This window comes from Amblyomma americanum, chromosome 8 (assembly GCF_052857255.1).
Source record: "Amblyomma americanum isolate KBUSLIRL-KWMA chromosome 8, ASM5285725v1, whole genome shotgun sequence".
Lineage (NCBI taxonomy): Eukaryota > Metazoa > Arthropoda > Arachnida > Ixodida > Ixodidae > Amblyomma > Amblyomma americanum.
In genome coordinates, this window is record NC_135504.1 from 32,390,214 (window position 1) to 32,413,098 (window position 22,885).

At 43.5% G+C, this 22,885-nt stretch overlaps 1 protein-coding gene across 1 annotated transcript in view; it reads left to right on the plus strand.

The window, feature by feature from the left end:
* Positions 1–22,885, plus strand: part of LOC144101252 (DNA-dependent protein kinase catalytic subunit-like) — a 137,015-nt gene that overhangs the window by 104,641 nt on the left and 9,489 nt on the right. Inside the window, exons 74-87 of the mRNA XM_077634339.1 lie at positions 653–791; positions 2,640–2,803; positions 3,714–3,855; positions 4,618–4,778; positions 5,927–6,049; positions 7,417–7,505; positions 7,593–7,680; positions 8,559–8,714; positions 9,395–9,463; positions 12,080–12,212; positions 14,020–14,087; positions 16,290–16,510; positions 19,063–19,149; positions 21,706–21,840. Of these exons, the coding sequence (XP_077490465.1) occupies positions 653–791; positions 2,640–2,803; positions 3,714–3,855; positions 4,618–4,778; positions 5,927–6,049; positions 7,417–7,505; positions 7,593–7,680; positions 8,559–8,714; positions 9,395–9,463; positions 12,080–12,212; positions 14,020–14,087; positions 16,290–16,510; positions 19,063–19,149; positions 21,706–21,840 (1,775 nt within the window). The remainder of the gene's footprint in view (positions 1–652; positions 792–2,639; positions 2,804–3,713; positions 3,856–4,617; positions 4,779–5,926; positions 6,050–7,416; positions 7,506–7,592; positions 7,681–8,558; positions 8,715–9,394; positions 9,464–12,079; positions 12,213–14,019; positions 14,088–16,289; positions 16,511–19,062; positions 19,150–21,705; positions 21,841–22,885) is intronic.

The following is a 22,885-nucleotide window of genomic DNA, read 5'->3' on the forward strand; positions in this document are numbered from 1 at the left end:
AAATGGGTGACAAAGTTAATCCATCAATTGATACATGACTGACAACTAAAAATAACAAGATACAAAGTAAATTCTGATTTATTTGGGCTTCGAGGGATCGAAATGTCTGAATTATCTGAAGGCTGAGGTATGAAGTACTCCTCTTCCCCTCCAAAAAAAGAATGTATGTGCTTGCTAGTAGAAGTAAATTTCAGGGGAATCATATCGCATATTAATCAAACAGAGTTTGTGACATCCGTTGGAAGGTTGAAATAGCAGTAGTTGGCTGTATAACGGAAAAACATTTCAAATGGAAGGGTGTGTGCCAAGGAAATTGCAAATTGTTGCCTCCATCAGAAAAAATTTTTAAATTGATGCTCAGTTTCGCACATTTTCACTGTAAGCACTATAAGCACTGTAAGCACTGGAAACAGCACGGGCATTAAAGAGTACTTTTGCGAAAGCTTGGTTGCGCTTAGCGGAAATTTCATCCAGCGCTTATTCTTACCTGACGGGAAAATGTCATAGATGAGAGGAAGCCATAATTTATTGGTGATGCTTTTTCTAAGGGTAAGTTCGTGGAGAAATACATGAACATTGTTCCGCTATGTAGTGGTCCAAACTGTAAATAAAATTTGCACTTTGTGATGCATTTGATCTCACTGTTTCACAGCTGAGACTCAGTGAGCAGCTCCGTGACTGGGCAGACTGGCGTTACGTTGAAACATACTGCAACATGCTTCAGAAGGCCTGTGAGAATGAACCCCTGCCCAAGCAGCTTGCTTCTCACATTCGCATGCTTGAGAAAGTCGGTAAGTCTTTGGAGGCAACTGTTCCAGCAGTTTTAGTCATCACTGGCGGCCCTTTCATTTAGCACTTTCATTAACTGGTTTTTTTTCTGCGAGTTTTGCTAGAGTCCGAGTAATGATGATTGAGTTGCCAAGTGAGAGGTTTTAATGTGTTGAAGCTGAAGAGTATTACTGTATTTACTTGCATAAAAGCATGCTTTTTTTTTCTCCAGAAAATTTGAAAATATATGAAAATTGGGGAGGGGGAGTGGTATTAGTGTGAATAAAATACCATATTTACACGGTTGTAAGTCAACCCCCTCACATCACATTTCTGAAAAAAAAACAAAAAAACTTGAAGGTCATTTACGCTTGGTCTTTAATAATAGAATGCGATAGCACTATCCTGCGGCCACCGGTTATCGCCAGCCGCATTCGGCTGCTACGCGCGGGCGCACCCGTGGGCGCATTCCAAAACGAAAATGTAGTAGTGACTGGACTACTCGTCCACACTTGCACCATCGTCCTCACTAGCGCTGCCGTCGGGATCTCTGCTGTGGTCCCACAGCTCATCGTTCTAACATCGTCGTACAGCGAAATCCCACACCTCAATAACAGCTTCACCACGACATCGCGTGGAACAGCTAAAAAATTTTGCCTCGCTGCAGGTGCCACACCTGTACCACCCATTGCGAACGTCAAACCTGCGGTCCGGCGCGCAGTTCGTTTCTTCGGCGTGCAGAATGACAGCTATCTTGAATGTAGTCATGAGCGGGCGCTGGTCGCTTACCGGACCCGGAGCACAAATGAATGACGAAGTACTACATTTGTTGTCAACTGCAGTTGTCAAATGCGTCAGAGCCAAAGAGAAACTACGTGTGAGCGGCGTCGGCTCTTCCGTCGGCTACAGACACTCCCCGGCGCCGCTGCGATTGGAACAGCGGCCCTTCCATAAACTATCGATACTTCCTTGAGCGCAGAGTGCGCGGTTCAAAGTAAAAAAAAAAAAAACTTGGACGACGCCTATTAAGAGTAGAACATGAATGTGCTATCGGGCCACCGCCGCTTATCAGCAGCTGCAATCTGCGACCACGTATGCGGAGTGGGCTGGTGCCGGTTTGCTGCTTATCAACAGCCACCATCGGCCGCCGCGCGTGAGGTGGGGATGCCGGTTCTGCGCATTGACATAGCAGCTGCTCAAGGCCAGCACCAAGAGCAATGCGACGGAGCCACGCAACAAAAATGCAACCACACTGTAGCATGCCTTTGATTTTAAGTCTTCTTTGGTTTCGATTTTAAGTCGACCCCCCACTTCGGATTTTCATGTTTCGAAAAATAGGTTGACTTATAATCGTGCAAATACGGTATTAGCAAATGTTTATATTTTAACAAGCAAAGTCACAAATGGCTTCATTATTCCAGGGCATTCATTTAATACGTTATGGTGGATATCCAGATATGGACTTGTTTGTTTTCTTTTTTTTCTCTTTTTGTTCTTTATTTGTTTGTAGGTGTTTGTTTTTTAAATTTGTTTTAAGCTTTATCTTTTGTTGCTCAACTGCCACTGAATAAAACTGTGTGTGCCATTGGCAGCGACTTCCAGAACTCCACAGCCTGTTCTTGGTGCCACTGGATTTTCTTTGCTGTCATACGTTACAGAACTGGTAACATGTAGTGTTTAGCTTTGCATGCTGTCTTGCCATTTAAGAGTACAGCAAATCATCCTATTATTTTTCAGCTAGCAATAGTGTAGGTGCAAACAGGACTGAATGGACGGTTTATGGGACAACGTATTACCCGACGCAGTCTCAAAAAAAAAAAAAATAGTGTCACAACTGGTTGGCATTGCTGTTTTGCACCTCCTCCTTTTAGATGCGGCTGCTGGAAATTCTGCAGTTGACCATGTGCACAGTGTGAAATACAAGATGCTAAAAGGGCGGGTCATGTCTGGTCTCTCATCAATCCTGAGGGCTGGTGCAAAGATGACCTTGGACCAGAAGGCATCGCTGAAGCTTTCCAACCACAGACAACCCATTGTGAGTCACTGTTATTTCTTGCACTTTCTCTACACACTTTCTCTGTACCTTCTCCCCCCCCCCCCTTTCTTGGGGTTCTCTGTTGTCCAGAATTGGGCATTGAACATTGAACCTGGCCTGTTGGCTGGTCATTCAAAACAGTCCCAGACTTCTTTCCCTTTTGAGAGGTTAGGTGGCAACAGCCGCATACCTTTGCTGTTTCCCCATTCACTTTGTATAGCTAGCCCTCTTTTTATGTTAGAGCTCAAGAATCATGAGCAGAGAGTTAGCTGTGGCTTCTTGAAATCTCTTGGAATTGAAATGAAACAGCATTTCTGAGATTTTTGCTTGTGACACGAAATCTCTTTTTTGTTGCTGTGTTAGTTTTTATGGCTTTGAATTGCTTGCTTGTTTTTTTCTGTTCCTAGCCACTAGTGTGCTATGCATTGTACACTGATACGCTTTATAGTTCACATTTTTTACAACTTTAGTTGGTTGTCACATGCATAATCTACTGGTTACTAATTTGTTAGCTTCTGTTTTCTTTACTCACTGCTGCCTTTAAGGCTTTCCCTGTATATACAGTCGATCCCAGATATATCGAACTGGAAGAGAATCGTGAAATAGTTGGACATATCAATAACTTAATGTATACAAAATGGCAATAGATAGGCTTATCTGTAACCTAGAAGCAAGAACACAATACAGAGACGAATTTTGATGTAGCAAAATTTCAGTATTACGAAGTAAACTGCCCATTTTACCAACTTCATTAAATCCAGGTTTAACTACACAAACAACAAAATTGTATGCGCTGCTAGTTTAGCAAAGTTTTGCCTGAGATTATGTGGTTGGTGGCAAAACAAGGTGCCACTGCAAGGTGCTGGGGACCTCTGTAGGTTCTTCTGAACATAATTTTTTATTGTTCCAGACAGCGCAGTCAGTCTGTGATGAAGCACTGCACCAACACCTGGTTGCAATTGCCATAGATGAGGCACCAGTGGAACTGAGAGCTGATGCACACCTGAGCTTAGCCGTTTTCTGCAGTGGAATCCTGCAGATGGAGAACAGTGGTATGTTTTTGTCTCTGTTATGTGCACTGCGATGGATGCAGTTTGATGCGAATGTGGATGTCCTGTAAGCAGGGTGTAAAGAGGAAGCAAGCCATTTTGTTGAGCTGCGTGGTCGCTCAGTTTGTGTGCTATTTCAAACTAAGCTGCACATAACTTTGACCAGCATCTATGACACCATGCTGTCAGTTCTTTTTAGGATGTGTTAAATATGCAGTGAGGTTACTGTCTCCTCTTCTGTTACAATGCGCACAAATCAAGCTACCTAAACTGTGGCGTCAGTTCTATAATTTTCCGTAAGTTCTCGTTGAAGAAAAGAACTTTGCAGTAACGGCAAGTGAAGTCTGCTCAGCTGAATTATACACTTTGCTGCCTTCTTTCGCATTTGGCATATTTCGATCAACGATCTGGAGCATCACTCTGAATCCACAAAGAAGGACAAGATCTTCCTTGGTGTTGGGAAATCTAGATCAACGATTGAAACACAAGTCAACTTTGGGACTGTGCAAGGCTACGTAACGTGACCCACTGGAGAGCAAGTTGCTCCTGATCCGGTATTGGAACCCAGAATCACGGTCAAAATTGCTTACTGAAACATGAGCTTTGATTTGTGGAGCTAGAAAATAAGCCAATTGGAATTCGCTGCAATTCAGAAGAAAGCCAGCCAAAGCCAGACCATTAAAACCATTAATCTAACTGGCACTGCCAATGAGATGACAATCATGAGCTGACCTCATCTTTCAATACAAACATTGCACACCTCAGGTGAGGCCAGCTTGAGTCGACGTGACAAGTATCCGCAGCTCCTGGTGGATGCCGTGCTCACCGCTATGAGACTGGGTCATGACCAGGCGCAGGACATGTTTCCGCGACTGCTGCAACTTCTTCAGACTTATCCTTCCTGTGGGGACGCCTTCGTTGAGCAGGCAAGTGGCAATATACAATCATGTTTACAAATTCATGCTCTCTCTGCCATGAAATTCCTGCTCAGTTATTTTGGCCTATTTCTTGCTCTTAGGAGATGGCTTTGTGTGAAAAAATAACATCCTTATTTTGCCATCAGAAAACTGCTTTCTGGAAAATATCAAAGGCACGATTAACAGCATGAATCTAATACTATGCCATATCGTACCGCGTATAAGTCGACCTTGCTTTTACAAAAACAACGGCGCAAAATTGAGAGGTTGACCTATACGTAAAGCCAAGCTATTTGCGGGGTGTATGCTTGCTTCGGCCCAGCCGTGGGTAGTAAGTTGCCCCGTGCTGGCACCCCTTACTTACTGGATGCATGGAGCTCCATGTGTCAGAAAAAAAATGAAAAGTAGTTAATTCGTATGCAAATCGGCTTCGCTAACGAAAGTTCTAATTGCGCGGTGTTTACCCCGATGCGCAGTAAGCAGTGTGTGAGTAAACTTTGGTAATCTCTTGAGCACGGTTGAAGCTCTGGAGTGTGCGTCGCACCAGAATTTTTAACTACAGAACCCTTTTGGTTTGCTGCTAGTCAGTCGTGCCGCACACGAGTACGGAAGGGAGCCGCCAGTGTCTTAGCGACTATGATGCTAAGACATGGTGGTCGCATTTTGATGGAGGCGATTTGCTAGAGGCCCGTGTACTATGCAATTTTAGTTGCGTGTTAAGTAACCCCGGGTGGTAAAAGGTAGCTGGAGCTATCTACTACGACGTTCTTCGTAGCCTGATGTTGCTTTAAGACTTTAAACCTCATGAAACCGAACCAGAACGAGTGTGGAAGGTAGGATGCGGCTTCATTTTATTGCCTTTGATTGCCATTTGCCTCCATCTGCCGGCATGTTGACCAGGTGAACAGTGTGCTTTACATTTGTTTTATATACGAGCTTTGTCTGGCTCATCCTTCTGAGGATTGCAAACGCTGCTAGGACATTAAACATGCTTGTCCTTACTAATGCTTTCTCTTACTAATGTCACATATCCTAAGGCTGTTTGGCTCAGCAGTGCGTTTTGCTAATGTCTGTTTTGCTGTGCTAAAGCAATGGTTATGCTTCAGTTGGTGTCCATGGGTATGGTAAAAGCCTGACTATATCCGTTTTTCTTCCAGTGCTCGAAGGTGCCGTGCTGGATGTTCCTTCGCTGGATCAACCAAATTCTCGCACTGCTCGACAAACAAGTGGGACCATTCCTCTTCAACATAGTCGACAGCGTGGCTCGTCAGTACCCTAATGTAAGTTTGGAACTATGCTTGTGCAAGCATTGACTGTTGGCAATGAGCTGCCGAGAAGCTGCCTCTTAATGTACACAATTTTAGATAGTCTTGTAATTGTAAGGAAATTCACTGAAGTTGTACTCGCAAAATGTTTTTCCGCTGTGCTATTGTTGCAAGTTGACGAAAGCGGGCCATTTGTTCCTGCATTGTTTTCTTTGGACCATGTGGTACCACCATATTTGCATTTTTCTTCTTCCGGGTGCACTGGTAAATAAAATGTGCTATATAAGGTTGCAGTTAAAATACCTTGCCTGGGAAAATCAGTCCTGCACGTGAGATCTCTTACTTGCAATACTACCTTAAGCCTCTGCTATAGAAATTAAATTTTTTTTATTGCATGAGAAGCTTGCCTTAGTTAATGAGAAAGACATTATGCATGCCCCAAAGCCTTTATTGGGTCAGAATTGGAGCACTCTTTTGCTGTGCAAGTTAGTTTTGAGCCATTGACAGTAACAATTGGGGGATACTATCTCATGCATACAATCTTATGCCCTGTGGAACATATCAAAACTGGAGGTCCGCATAGGGTTCATGAGGGATGCATATTGGGGAGCCGTCTCAATTGTTTGCTTGCACATTTTTTTTTCTCCTGTACATAGGGTTCATGAGGGATGCATATTGGGGAGCCGTCTCAATTGTTTGCTTGCGCATTTTTTTTTCTCCCGTACATAGGGTTCATGAGGGATGCATATTGGGGAGCCGTCTCAATTGTTTGCTTGCACATTTTTTTTTCTCCTGTACATAGGGTTCATGAGGGATGCATATTGGGGAGCCGTCTCAATTGTTTGCTTGCACATTTTTTTTTCTCCCGTACATAGGGTTCATGAGGGATGCATATTGGGGAGCCGTCTCAATTGTTTGCTTGCACATTTTTTTTTCTCCTGTACATAGGGTTCATGAGGGATGCATATTGGGGAGCCGTCTCAATTGTTTGCTTGCGCATTTTTTTTTCTCCCGTACATAGGGTTCATGAGGGATGCATATTGGGGAGCCGTCTCAATTGTTTGCTTGCACATTTTTTTTCTCCTGTACATAGGGTTCATGAGGGATGCATATTGGGGAGCCGTCTCAATTGTTTGCTTGCACATTTTTTTTTCTCCCGTACATAGGGTTCATGAGGGATGCATATTGGGGAGCCATCTCAATTGTTTGCTGCACATTTTTTTTTCTCCCGTACATAGCGTTCTTGAGGGATGCATATTGGGGAGCCGTCTCAATTGTTTGCTTGCACATTTTTTTTTTCTCCCGTACATAGGGTTCATGAGGGATGCATTTTGGGGAGCCGTCTCAATTGTTTGCTTGCGCATTTTTTTTTTCTCCCCCAGGCCCTAGTTTACCCATTTCGAATGAGCTCCAGTGCTTACACATTCGAGTGCCCAAAGACAAAGAAAGCCTGCCAGGGCTTTGTGGGCCGGTGAGTTGTCCCCTCTCTCGTCATAAAAGTCGGGACAAAAATCGCTAGCGTTGGCTCGCTCACTGACTCGTTTTGTCTTTTTACCAGCCTGCAGCAGACCATGGACAGAATACCACTGGTCAACGAGTTCATCAGAGCTCTCGAGCAGCTGCAGTTTCCAGAGATTGCTTTCAAGGTGGGCTAGGAAGGGGCTGAAGAGCACATATATGTGTATATCTTTAAACGGTTAGAAGCATGAACAAGCCTTTTTCACTTCTTGTGTGGTTTTCAATTTAGTAAAATTGTGTGCAGTTGCGAAGATGGCCTAATCCTCACATTCAGCTTTTGTTTTTCGCTCTTTTTCGGGAGCAACGCACAGTGTTGGGTGTCACTGTTTCCTTGCACTTTTGCAAGGTGTTTTGGAGGTTTCTTACTAGGAAACTAAGTAGCACTACTTCACAGGTGACAAGCCACACAGGTGTGTTAGAAATGTTGTGGCGTTTCTCTAAGGTGCAGAGTGTAGTGCAGTGCTTTCATGAAAGCAGCTTCGTGATGAGCTGATTTACTGAAATCTGAGCTTCTTCCCAACTCCCACCTTTTTGCCTTTTTCTCTAACCTATGGTAAGTGGTATTAAATGGGGTATAGATGTGTTTAGTAAACAAAGAAAAAATTCGGTGAGGGTGCCTATTAACGGTACAGTCGACTCTTGATCATTTTAATTTGAAAAAAATTGAAATTTTGTTTTGATTGTGGGGTTTGAATTACCCTGTAGCTTGTATTAAGCGAGCTTGAAATAATAAGACGAGTCTAATAATAATATTAATAACAAGAGTAAAGGAAAGGCGTGCTGTCTTACGGTCTTGTTGGGCACCTCAACTGCGCTCTGAGGGAAGAAGGGAGTGAAAGAAGAGAGAAATAGGCACCGTAGGGGAGTGCTCTGGCATAATATCGACCACCTGGGGTTCTTTAATGTGCTCCGACATTGCACGGCACACGGGCATTTATGCATTTCGCTTCTGTTTAAAGGGTGTTTAGATTTGAGAAAATATGGTGTCGTTGCTCTGTGGATGCAGGTTTGGTATGATTCCGTGAAAGATGCCCTGATTGAAAAACAAGGCGCTGCATCTCTCAAGGAGCTCTTCAAGAAGATAGTCTCCCAGCTGTTGGTGTGTGGCCGTGACTCTGCCAGCCGTTCCTCGTGGAGTCGTGTCCATCAGCGCTTTTCTGAGGTACGCCCAATTGCTCGATTCGCTCTGTAGATTCACTTACTAGAGACATTTTTCAAAATTTTATAATTTTGATGTTTCGGGCTAGATTTCTTCATGGGATACTGAATATCATTTACTGCTTTCTGCTGTTCGATATTTTTTTTCCTTGTTGATATTTTCTCTTTAGTTTTGTTCTTTTTCACACGTAAACATTGCTCAGAGCTGCTGCCACGCAATGTTATCACTTTGTTTGTGATGCTAGATGTGACCAGACTTATCTGGAATGTTTGTAGCTGTGCGCAGCTCCTTTTACATTGTTCGAGATTGTTGTAGCTGCGTTTGGCGCTATACCTTGAAGGTTCTCAGCCAGCTTTAAATTGAGTGTGGCTGAGAGCAGTGGTGATTCTGTTCCTCGATGATTGCCAGGCATGTTTGTTGCTGTTATTGTTGCCGCCCAGTTATTCAGTCCTTTGTGGGCGTAAGTCAGCCTAAAGAAGAGTTTGTTTGAATGTCACATTAGTCCGCTTCTCTTTTGTCCATGGTGTTGTCACCACTACGTGACAATATGAAAATGTAGTATTTTGGTTGTCGTGCGCACATGATAATTGTAGAAGAAATAGAGCTTCAGAAAACACCGAGTGCCTGACCTTATCTTCTCGTCAATCTCTCATATTTTGTTTTCTTCTTTTTTTTTTTTTCAGAAAATGAAAGAGAAAATCTTTGAAGCTTTCGGTACCCAAGGAGAGAAGCTGGCTACCATGACACAGAAGGCAAGCGTCCCAATTTCTTATACTGTCTCCTGCCAAACATGGATTTTTAAACTGACGAAACTGTACAGGGACTGCCTGTTTGGTAGCAAGCAAGCTGGCCTACCAATACCACGTGTTATCAGCAACCTGAAGATTTTATTCGGTGCTAGTGGCAATTTTTTGCTTTGTGGGTCGAAAATTGCAGAGTTGGTAGGTCTCGGTGCAGTTTCCCTTAGCCTTGCATCTTGTGTACATCGGAGTAATTGACTCAAGTGGAGTTTCCTACCAGTATCTCACATACAGCTCAGGCTTTAGAACGTTGTGGTACTTTTGTTAACTGCGACAACAAAAGTATCACTAGGCACGAATTTGGAAACTAATTGTCACCACCAAAATATCAGATATCAGAGAATGGCTGATCACAGTAATGTGACACTACTTGTTTAATAAGGTGAAGCCCTGCTGTTATGTTCCTGGGTGCTGCGTTTTCCTGCCTCTTACATTTTTATGAGTCAGGTCCGTCCAAGCTTCCATATAGAAACCTATACTGTACAGACTTTGCTGTTACGTTGCAACTGTGGCAGCATGCTACATTGCGAATGCCACTTCTGTGACAGTGCTTTAGCCTGTGTCGGCATTTTGACGGCCTACCTTTAGCGCATGCGAAACGGCGATGGTAGACCGGCCAAAGCGAGGCTCCATTGGCGCTTCGCTGCCACCATGTTCGGCGGCTTCCAGTGTGTTGCATCGGTGCCGAGCACGCATACGGTCAGCGTAAATCTTGTTGCAGCTGTTGGTGCAGTTCCGTCGCTACTGCAACATTAGCGCAAGCAACCGGAAGTGCGTAAACGAAACTATGCCACAGCAGATGCCTCATGGGCTGAGTTGTACAAGATACAGTTGTGCGGGTGTGCTCTGAGATGTTTTTGACATCTGCTTTTTTTTGTTGCTCCCTGCAGCTTAAATGATGACTTAAGTTCTAGGCCCAGTAGACGATGATTGTGGCAGATTAATACGGTCGCTGCAAAAGCAGCACAGACGCGCTCGAATGCCCTCCCTCTTGCTGCTGCCTCCTTTCTACATAGAACTGCTGAGGCAGACTTAGAGTCATTGCATGGCATTTAGAGCATGCTTTGCATGCGGTCAAGCTGCTGCCCTTACTATGAGGAAAAATTTTAAAAATGAAAATACAGCAGACAATGACATATTTTATTTTTCATGTGCACTTGCAAGCTGGCACGTTTTTTTTTTCTTTTTGGCAGTCCTGTGAAAAACATAATAGCAGGGTTCTACTGCGTTGCAAAAACCACAGTTTTAATGCTGTCTTGGTATCGACTGTGAGGGGGCATTCATATTAAGGTATAGTGCTACCTTAGTTTAGGCTTCTTGCAGTGAATTCCACCATTAGCATCTTAACTTGTTTCAGGACAAGTTTTACAGATCTATGGCTTTAGACATTTAGAGAGACCTCTATCTCTACGCAAGTTGTAGCTAGGGTCCCTAGTTTTCTGCAGCGAAAAATTTTAAATTCTGCAAATTGAGAACAAAGAATCCACGAAATTGTGCAAGAGATATCAAATAATACTTCAGGATGCACCTCGCATTATATTTGGAACCAAGTTACGAACGTAGTGGCAAATTTTTTTTTCTTCGAGCTTTTCAAGGCACCTGAAGCAACCTTCGCCGCCAGGCTTGAGAGCCGATAGGAGAAGCCAACTTAGCAGTTACCTTGAGGCACAGCGAGCAGCATGCAAGTGCAAAGGAGAAGGCGGCTATGGATATGGAATGAAGGCAGTGCATGTCGTTGAGAAACAGAAGGCATTGAAAGAGTTGAGTGGTTTAGGGAAAGCAGAGAAGGACAAATGGTGCCAAGTGGAGGCAGCGCAGCGATGACAGCGGCTGATGCTGTGTCAGAGGCTGCGTGCTTTAAAGTACTGGAGGCTTGGATTCGCTCGATTGCGATGAACCCATCTGAAACATTGCCTCTTAATAAATAACGTCGACTTATCCGCCGCTTCCGTATTTTAGCATGCCATGTGTATTTCATTGGGGGCCCTTGGCTGCCTGAACCGTTTGTGGCTGCATTATAATTGTATTAATATTTCTTTTAAAATTCACCTGAGTTCTCAAACTCTCTGCCCTCATTATGTTTGCGCAAATAAGGTAAAAAAGCCATTTTTCCATCATATCATCGTTCCTACTGATGTCTGCAACAACAGTAACGTCAAAAAGAGAATGCGGGTGCTAATGTCCATTTCTGCAAAGCATGCTTAAATCCTCTGTTTTTTTTGCGGAATCACAGGAAACTAGAGGCCGTTGTCATGGCAGCCTTTAGAACAGCTGTATAAAATTAACGGCTGTCATCTGCTTCAGCGCCTAGCTTTAATTTTTTAATGGTGACTTTTAATCAAAATTCAGTAATAATAGAAATGGTGTGTCACATTGGTCACTGTCAGGACCTATTTTAAATCTTTCTTGGCCTGTGAGCATACATGTATATTCTTATCTTGTTCTTTTTTTTTGCTTGCTTGTATTTTGTGCAGTACCACAGAAATGAATTTTGCACTGGCTAGCACGCGGCTTTGAGTATTTTTTTTAATGGATTTTTACGGTGTTCATTTTTTCCTTGACTCACAGAAATTCCAGGAGCAGTACAACAAGATCATGCAGAGCTACAAGCCTGGAGAGCCTCCCAAGGTGCTCAAGGACATCTCACCATGGCTCAGCAATTTTAACTCTGTGGACCAGGAGCACAGTTTAGAGATCCCAGGTCTGTGTCTGAATGTAGAAAAAAAAAAAAGTGAAGCCAAGCAACCTTTGCAAGACTTCTCCAGTTGAACCTGTAATTTGCAAATTAATGTAATTGTTGATCACCAAAGTGTGCGGCCTGTTTAGCGTCTTTGTCGTTCCTGTCATTCCTAATGTAGCCTCAGGTTACAATCACCTGTTCTTTTCGCCCTGGCATAAAAGAGCATATTTGGATTTTCGGTGCACTCTACGACACTAGTGACTAATAATGCGAAAAAATTAAGGCTCTCTGATAGTCTTATTTTATTCTTAAGCTAAAAAGAGTTGCATCTGAAGCCGTATAGGTTTTACGCAGAAGTTGCTGTGCGTAAGGGAATAGCAGATGTGAATTGGCAATGGCCTTTGCAAGAAATTTGACTTCATATTCTTGAATCCACTTATGTACCAGAAGTTGTGAGGGCTACCGATCATCTATGTCACTCATTCATCTGTCTGTCTGTTTTGCATGACACTGTTGCTGATCCTTCGCATGTTTTGCTCTTAACTGAAGTTTCTCTTACACTAAGTGAACCAATTTCGCAGAAGGGATCCTGTGCGCTGAAATCTTCGAACACGAGCCGTTGGATTTACAGTATATAACTTTATAGGTACTATACTCTTGTAACGGCCACCTTATGTCGCGATTTCAATGGGGTGCAGTCCTTACATGGAGCCGGCATTTTTGCATTGGATTTTTCCTACTAAAGTTGAGTCCTAATTATGCGTCGTCTGTTTAAGTGACGGCACACATTTTTGTGATGAACTAGCACAGGCCCGGCAAATCCTTCAAATAGATAATTCATTTAAAATATGGATGATGTGACATGCACTAATCCGCAATTTCCCAGCCGGCATTCGACTGACTGTAGTGGGGATTTGGTTGAAGGCTCGAAACAGCACTCTGCAATGTGACCCATTAACAATCCTGCGGCTATCGGTGCGAGGAAACTCTCGCCTGGCTTGCTTTTCTGCTCACTTTGCTACCGAAGGCATAGCGGAAATCAATCGTACGTTAATTTTAACGTGACGTTGTTGCATGATGGTAAACTGGTAACAAGGTTAGATATTTTGTGATAAGTGGAGACTGATTTCAAATCGCCTTCACTAAAGCTGTGGTCGTGTAGCACATTGAGCCTAGCGACACCAAGCAAACAGCATGCTACTGGTTCGCCGACGCCCAAACTGGGCAGGCGGCACATTGTCACGGAGAAGCAGGCCGCTGACATGGATGCACAGCATCCTGATTTTTGGGTAGCAGGGGATTGTTTTTGAAAATTTTTTTTGTCCTCTCCGGTGTCAGCAGCCCTCTGTTAAATCGAGTCAGCAGTGTTGAGACTGTGCTGCACAATGGCAAGGCTCTCGTGTGATAGCAGTTCTAGGTGTTCTGTACAGACAAAATGTTACACACGTGAAACAAAATTCTTTTGACTGACATGTTTTTTTTCCAAATTATCGGCTGCCAAGTTGGGGTGTGCGACCCTTAATATATATATGATAGTATTTTATTTTGTTTCGTCATGCTCTCGTGCTGCTATTTTATTTTTATCATGGCTCATCAGCACGTGGCCATGCCAGCTTTCGATGACAACTAACTTTTCATTTTGCTGAAGTGCCTGAACTGGCTCTCACCAATAAAATGGAATAGCACCCTGTAGAGTTATCTTGGCAGTACCTTCTAGCTTCATGAAGGTATCAGTCTAATGGCTGTCATTTGCCCCATCTGTTTGCAAGTGAGGTTCATATTGCCTTGTTGAACTTAAAACATTCCTATACCTGCGACTGTCTTCCAGGCCAGTACACAGGCAAAGGGAGGCCCATGCCAGAGTACCACGTCAAGATCTTTGGGTTCGACGAAAATGTAAGCCTCCTTTTATTCCATTCCTCGCAGTGTCCGAACCTCTTGACAAGGCCATTGGACTGTTTCAACGAAATTTATATATGTGGCAACATGGCATTGTTACACAGTGCCAAGTTGGAGGAAGCTGCAGCATGAGATGGGAAGATGACATGATTATATGGCCAGTTTGCCAAAGGGAAATTCGGAGAAAGGGCCGTAAGTGAGTTTTACCACATGAAGCGGATTTAAGTGGGGAGGCGACAGTTAAAAAATTCGTTGGAGGCACTTAGATATCTCTTAACTGCGAAAAGGTGAAAGCCGTTTGCGACTCACTGCACCGATTTGAATTTGCCGTGCTTGAATTCATTTCATAACAGAGGAAAAAAGCAGCTGGCACAAGCGTGGCAGAGAGATCGCGTGACCTTGTGATGTCAAGTGATCTTAAGGTCACGTGGACCAAGCGCCTCCCATATGCGAGGCAGATGCTCGGACCACTAGGCTACCATTGCAGAAACATTTCGTCTCACGCATGGTGAAGATAAGCCACTTCATAGGCGAAAAGAGGGCACCAGCACACCACTGGCGCCACGTAATGGTAGCTATCATAACTACCTAGCTATTAATTTAGGCATGTCATAAAACATCTGGCTGTTTGAAAATGGTGGATTCTCACAATTCTTGATAAGCTGCTGCAGCCTGTCAGGGGCTGAAATGATGCATCATGAGGTGTAATTTTTAATCTCAGAAGAGACTCTCATAAGCTTTCAAGCCTTGCTTTACTATAGCCTTTGCTTGCTTGTTTGCCTGTCTGTGGATGCACAGCAAAACGTTGTTGATAAGTTTTTTAAAAAATGCGGAAAAATGTATTTTCAGGGGAAACATGGTCCAAACTGCTTTATTTTGAAAAATATAACTGTGGGACGAGGTACGAAGTTATTTATTAATAATTTCCGGGAATGTATTATTAACCAGAAGTAAAATATTGTAATTCCATGGGAAATTTTTAATGGCCATGATTTTGAGTATATGAAACTGGAAATCATATGAAACGGGAATCTATCAACACCGCTTTACTGTAGTTACTGCTTGTACCTTGATACCTTGGAAATGGTACACAGGGATAAAAACTTACCCTAAGAGGAGGTCCTATTGCTATTGTAAATAGCATTTATTGGCTTTGACTTTTCTATCTTGAAAGCCGTTGAAAATTGCAGGTAAATATCAAGGCCTGAAATGGAAATGAAAAGATGTTTCGCATATTGTAAGACTGAAATGCTGTATTATGGAGGAAATGACGATTTATAGTTCCAGTTTGCCAATGAAAATACGATAAAGCAAGCTGATGTGACATATTGTGGTGAAACCTTGCCATTGTAGTGTATCTCACCATGTGACCACCTCTCGGAAATTATTTCATAATATATTGTTAAATGTATAGTGCTTTTTTTTAAGTGTTCATTGTACTTTATTATTGTTTGCACTCTCTCGAGTGCGCCCTTCAACGAAAACCGATTCTCCTTCCACAATGATGTTGATGTGTTTTTAGCTTTCATTACTAGATGGTGCCAGAGTGTTTTGCATAACCATGCCAACCACGGTCTTTTAGTGTCGCCCATGATGCGTGCTTCACTGTGCCATGACAGCTTCGGGTTGGGAAACTCAAATATACACTTTGTTATATTAAAGCTGTCAAATTGACGTCTGCGGGCTGAAACTGTAGTAGTTTTTAGCTCATCACTTTTGCAGGCATGCGGTGACTATCGCTGCTCGCTGGTCATGGTTTCCAGCATCGGGATACATAAAAGTTGATGCGGTGATCTAAAGATCCTCAGTGAAGACCTTCTAAGCATTTTTAGCAAAACCGTTGCAGAATCGGCCTCCTTGGGCACCAGGTTTTATTCTGCCTATTGTATAGGCTGCCAAATAACTTCGAGCATTTGGAGTTCTGTAGTGTGCACTGATGCCTGAGTACACAAATGAGCTTTTACATTTTGACTCTGCCAAAGTGTGGCATTGGCAGCGGAATGCCATAGCTGCTTGACCACCGGAGCAGGTGACACTGCATAACATCCTTCCCGCGTGAAATTATTATCTTTCTCTGAATTTTTCCTTTTATTCATGGTTCTTTAGGTGGCCCTCATGGCGCAAACTGCCAGTTAACCGCCACAAAGATACATTTGGCAAAACCAGTTTCTCTTGCACGCCTGTGCACGCTCTCTTCAGATCCGGGTGCTGCAGTCGCTGCAGCGCCCCTGCCGCATCACCATCCGCGGGGATGATGAGAAGGAGTACCGGTTCCTGGTGAAGACCGGCGAGGATCTGCGGCAGGATGACCGTATCGAGCAGATCTTCGAGGTCATGAATGACCTGCTCCGCAAGGATCCCGTGTGTCGTAGCAAGCATCTGCAACTCGTCACATACAAGGTGGTTCCGCTGACACCCAGGTACGGCATGGTGCGAATGGTACGGGGTTGCTTTCTTTGTAAGAGAGAGAGAAACTTGTTTTTAGCTAAGGCTGGAGGGAGGCTCCCAGAGGGTGAAGCCCTTAGTATATTGCTCCGTCCCTCTGTGTCCCCTGATGGCGCCACCCGCACTGGTCCTGACATCCTCCCCCACTTAATCCATGCAAGAGGGCCTCCATGGTGGATGGTATGGCATCTGCGGGTCGGCGTTGGCCACACCCACATACTTTCTTGAGGCAGGGTCTTTGAGTTTAAAATTGTTCTTACCCACACTGGCAGTGATTAGGAAGGGTCCTGAGCGGCGAGGGGCCGGTTTAGCAGTGAAGCCTGTACTTGCATTACATAGAGTGTGCTTGTCACGGAGCACAAGGTTGCCAACTTTGTAGGTGGTTAGTTGGCTATGCTTGTTGTAATGTTTTGCCTGTTCGGCCTTCGCTGATTCTTGGTGTTCCCTGGCCATGGCCAATGCGTCCTGCAGGTAAAGGTTTAGCTCTGCAGCTAGTGCATGGGGTGCCAATGCAGAAATTTCAGCACTAATCTGCCGCCTATCTGCCCAAGGTGTATGAAGTTCCTGACCATAGCACAAGAATGCAGGTGTAAACCCTATCACCACGCTCTCCGATGTCCGCATTGCGAAAGCCACCTCAGGGAGTTGCTTGCTCCAATCGCAGTGGGAGGAACAGTAGTTGACAATGGTCTGCTTGACTGTAGCGTTGTGACGTTCTAAAGGCTGTCCAGCAGGTCTCTAAGGGACTGTGTGCCGCTTTTGTATGCCCCAGTGTTGCAGCACTCCCTTCCATAGCTTGCTGACGAAGGGTTTACTCTTATCGCTAGAGATGGAAAGAGGTGCGCACCATGCTGACAGAAAGCTTCTACCACCCTGTCAAGGATGGCTTCCGAAGTTGGTGCCCGCAGGAGAAACAGCTCGATAAACTTAGTGAATGTGTCCAGAACTACAAGGATGCACTTGTGTTGTTGTGGAGTTCTGGGCAGTGTGCCTACCAGATCCACACTGGGGTGCTGCATGGGCGAGGACGCCCAAGTGCTGCCCATAAGTCCCTTCGGCTTCTGGCGACGGGGCTTGAAGACCTGGCACTGCTGACACCCTCGTACATAGCGAGATGTGCCAGAGCACACTCCCAGCCAAGTGAAGCAGCTCTCAACAGTCTTAAGGTTTTGAGGGAGCCTGCATGTCCACTGAGTGGATGGCCGTGCTCCAGTTTAAGCACCAATTGCCGTAGATGCAGGGGGAGCCACGGCATGGCTTTGCTTCCGCATGTCCAAAGCAGAACTCCATCAGGCGCTATATGGCTTTCCTTGGCCAAGTCAGAGAACATTTTTGCCCTTTCGGGGTCGTCTGGTAGCATCACCGCATCAATGTAGCTGCTGCAACAACGGGTCTTTTTGTTGCTCATGCTTCAGTTTTACACAGTCGGTTAAGGGTGAGGTGTGTAAAAGGTGTAAAGGTGTAAAAGGCAAGCGCAAGATGTGGGAAAGTGTTAGCTTGGATTTGGTGCCAGAGGGCTGCTTCCTCTCGGAGAGGATTTTGCAAGGTGGTGAATATGTTCTGCAAGACAGTCAGTAATGTTGGAGTATGTGCGATTAGGTGAGTGAGATCGGCTCTGCCTCCTCTGGGTAGAGCCTTTGTGATTGTGGTTGAGGGTACATTCATCATGATAACGATTAGAAGCTAGCATCAGTTCATATTGCTGTTGTTTGCTCTCCTTCCAAAGTACTCTGTGGTGACCACTTTATGCCTTCGGTGAGAGGATCTTCAACACAACCTGCACTTAGTACACAGTATCAGAGAGCGTCAGTATGTATGTGTGCCCATGTCGGCCGAGTGCTGGTGAACTGGGAATCATTAGACTGCAATTTGTATTGATCATATTATTGTGTTTATTGATTTGCTTGTGTCCTCTGATCTCATGGTCACTGGTATTCTTTTTCTAGTTTCTCCCTCCTGCTTCGACACACATTATGTCTGCAGTGATTCATAATGTTAACAGTATCACTGTGTGTCCTGTGAACAACTTTCATGCTGTTCCGCTTGTTGTCTGGCATTACAGTCTCACATTATGGAAGTGGTGGCTTTTCACATGATATGGTACCAGTGTAGGAGTACTGCCAATGCTGGTGCTTAGGTAAAAAATCCACCAAAACCTTTTTTTATAAATATATGCCATTCAGCGGAAACAATAAAAGGTGGCCACACAGAACTGGGCCCTAATTTTTTATATTTAGTTGCATTTAGATCTATGATAGTGGCTGCTATGAAAAATGATTTAGTGCTGAATTTTATATTGGAAGGGGAATGAAAAAAAGGCAGGAATTCTCAGAAGGTTCTTAATGTGTTCTGAGCTACTGTCGTTTTGAAAGCAAGCATAAAGGTCTAATATGCCCCATTGGACCATTTGCCAAATTTCAAGGCATAGAAACCACAATATTGATGTAGTGCAAGCAAATATTCATCTTGGAAGATGGTGCAAAGCTATCACAGGCACTTGAGAGCATTCGTTTTCTTTGCTATGCAGGGTCGGCATAATTCAGTGGCTGGACAACACAATGGTGCTGGAGGAGTTTCTCAGGCATGGATTAACTGCTGAAGAACTGGAAGACATGTAAGCACTTCCTTTTTCTTTTTTCAGGGAGCTCGATCTATTGAAGTGCGGACTTAGGCTGTGAGAGTATGCTTTCTGCAAGAAGTGCAAGGCTGCACTTGATCTTTATCCTGTTGCTTGTGTAAAACCCCTCTATAAAGTATGCAAGGCTGCCTCTGTCATTCTTGTAGTGTTCCAGGAAGTCTACATGGGATGTTCTTAAACTGGGTTTCGCGGAAGGTTTTGTGGGTTCCGTGAGCACCCACACTTGCGAGTTTGTTAAAACTCATTTTAGAGTGTCGGCTTTTCTTAGCGTGCTGCTCAGCTCCATGCTGTCCGCAGCACAAACCTTGGTGGTGCCAAATGCCGCACGCGGCATGGTTGTGTTTCGACTGGAGTGCCGGCGGTGGTAGCTTGCACGGTGAACTTGGCAGCGTGCCAAGGCGTTTCTGCACCAGTGTACAGTCTCGTGCAATTTGTAGATTATTTCACTTGTTCCGGTCAAAAAGGAGTGGAAAATATTCCTTCTCATAATGGTCGCTTATTTTGCAATAAAAATGACAATAAAGGATAGAGAAATCTTTTGGCTGTCTAAACTCATGTATTCCTTTCTTTTGTTTTGCTAGAATAAACTGCGTTAGAGTACTTTATTCTAAGTAGGTTAACTTTTTTTTACCGTGCAAAAGTGACTAAGTTTGGGTATTCTAAAATAAAAATTATTTCTTCAATAAGTGCTAAATGTGCCGCGCATTGTAATACATCAAACACTAGCTTATTAATTATACTTCTGAATGAAAAAACATCGGAGTGGTGTGTGCAAAACTTTTCAAAAAATTATTATGCTGGTAAAACAAAAAACTACACAAGCAATACAAAAATAAGCCTGTGCACTGAACCAGAAGTTGATTACCAAAAACTAGAACATACAAAAAATTGCACATGTTTGTAGCTACCGTTCTTACCATTTTCAGCTTCATACATAATACAACGTACTTTCTGTGGCCTTTCAAGCTAGGGAAAGTGACTGCTGTGTCAAGAGAAAAAGCAGTGGCGTGAGATAATGAAGTGGAGGTAGATGTGGGATGTGCTGCACATTACACTTGTTTTGAGTTCTGTTCTTGTTTTTTTTTTATAGCAGAGCTTGCAATTCCTACTTTTCTTTATTTTTTTTTTTTGGTTCGGAGTGAATGGGTTTTGTGGGTGAAAAGGGGGCGAGGCCTTCCTTGACATCATCATAATCAAAAATCCTGGCACATTTGATAAAATATCTTGGCAGTATGTTGCAGAGACCCTAAAGCACCAAGTAAAACCACTCTCATCATTTACAAACAACGTGAACGGCAAAACAAAATGCACGAGCACGCACTGATGTCGCATGCCTCTATGATAAGTCTCGCAATCGGAACTGAAATCCGACCATTCCACATGGCCGCCTAACTTACCACTACTCTTCTAAAAAAGGAAAAAGCATGTAAGAACCGAAGCCTTTTGCCTTTGAGGAGCACGCTGCGAAATGGACGCCATGAATGGCTGCCGGTGGACTTTTCATTTTTCACGTCACCTCTTCACGTTAGAAAATGAAAAAACTAAACTGAAACCAAAGAAACGGTGTTATATAAGCAAACAGGATGGTGCAGCTTGTGCAGGAGTGCCGTTTTGAATTCTTGGTGGCAGGTTCGAAATGTTGGTCATATATGACTAATGGCCTATGGCGGTAAAGAAAGAGTTAAGGGGGGACACTGGTCTTAGACCTGTTGTCGTTATTTTTAGTCCAATGCTAATTAAACTGCATTACCTTGCTCAGTTTTTTGTGCTGATGTCAAATGTAGAATTGTTCTTTGCATAAATTAGTCTGTTCATAAGATAATTAATTTTAATTAGTCATTGGTTACTGCCTTAGTGCAAAAAAATGACAATAAAAAACATCTTTAATGCATGGCGACAGTTTCTACTGAGTAAAGCGTGGAGTATTTAAAGCTGTTTTTCTATTTTACCGTTATTAGTAATGTAACAGTACTTTGAATAGCAACATTCAAGGTGCAAATACTTTGGATTGATAAACTTTGTAAAAATTATAAATTTTTTAAGCACAATTACAGCGAAACACTTGCAACATCAGCTTCTCATAGCAAATAAAGTGACTCCTCTACCTGTTCTAGTTGCCGAGACACCGACAAACTAAGACAGCCAGGTGTCCAAAATCCTCTTACTGTTAAATTGTCGCTCCTATGCATATTCACTTAACTCGATTATCTAAATTTAATATTATGGTCAAAATAATGATTTCCAGAAGGAAAAAATTAAGCGAGTTGGAGAATAGTAGCTCTAGATTCCTAAAATATCATTTTTAGAAAATCGATTTTTGGGTCAAATCTTGGTCCCAAAGACCAGCACCCCCCTTAGTTGCCTGGATTTCCCAACTGTGTGGAAGCAACTGCATAGTATGATTTTCCGAACATTAGTAGCTTATACTTGGGAGTTATTCTTTTCATGCCTTACAAGTGATCATGAGGTTGTATTTAGGTGCCTCTCACTCCTCCTGTCTCCTAATTCTTACAATGCTTCTGCCGTCTTTAGAAAGCATGTGCCAGCCACCTACAAGCTTCACACCCTCAATGACTACATGAAGGCCTATGAGACACAGTCGTGTCAGAAGGCAGCTGCGGCTCGCTATCACAGTTGCCTGCGACCAGCAAGCAAGCAGGCATTACGGTAAGTCAGTTTATGTATAGTGCCTCAGTTCACTTGGAAGGTATGCGTATAACTAAAAACTCTTGCTGATGGCAATGCATACATATGTAGCTTCGATCCTTCACATGCAGGATTGTAGCGATCATGTATAGCTTCAATCCTGTGTATGAATGCAACCCGTCTCATGGCCTTAAAAAAAAACTGTTGAAGCCTTTCTTATAAGACTTGTTTTTGCTGAAAGTATTCACTGAAAGGTGGGCCTATCACATAATAAAGTGTTGCTTGAAACAGCACTCTGTATTGCGCATTTTAGAAGCTCTAGGAACCAATAATATTTTAAAATGCTTTTGATGTTTCTGGTTTCTTGTGCCTGGTTTATTGCTTATTGTCGATAGTCTCTGGTTGTGTCTGACTGGAGGACACAGAAACATTGCCACGTGCACTATGTTTATGCCTATTTTGCTTCCGACCGGCTCACGTTATATTTTTCTCTTACAATGCAAAACACACAGTGTTTATATCATAAATCTTAATGTTCCTAGTTGTGATGCTTGTCCTGTTTTTATTTTTTATTATATAAACAGGATATGAACAGGATTGCGTGTTCACTGTGGCATCCTTATTTGACAACATTTAGTCAGCCCTTTGGCTGTCAAATTGCTGCGTTTTTTGCCAGAGAGAGTTTATCTCTTAACTAGTATTACTTGCAGTCTTGCAGTCTCCTTCTTCACAACTCCCATTATTACAATAGACCTCCCCACTATTACATTTTTCATAGGACTGCGGGAAAAGAAATGTACCACCTGGCAAACTCCCCGCTATTACATTTTTCATGGGACTGCAGGAAAAGAAATGTACCCCCTGGCAAACTCAGTAACTGAGTGCAGCACATGGAAAAATTGCCAGCGTTGTCTCTTGCATTATTATTTCTTGTAAGCATGGCATGCTTGTCTGGAAGTTGCAAGGCTTTGTGGCGATTGTTTTGGATGCGGAAAATGTTCTAAACACTCTGCACTGGCTCTCCGTCTGCCCGAGCAGATGTCTCAGTGGAAAGCAAGGCAGCAGT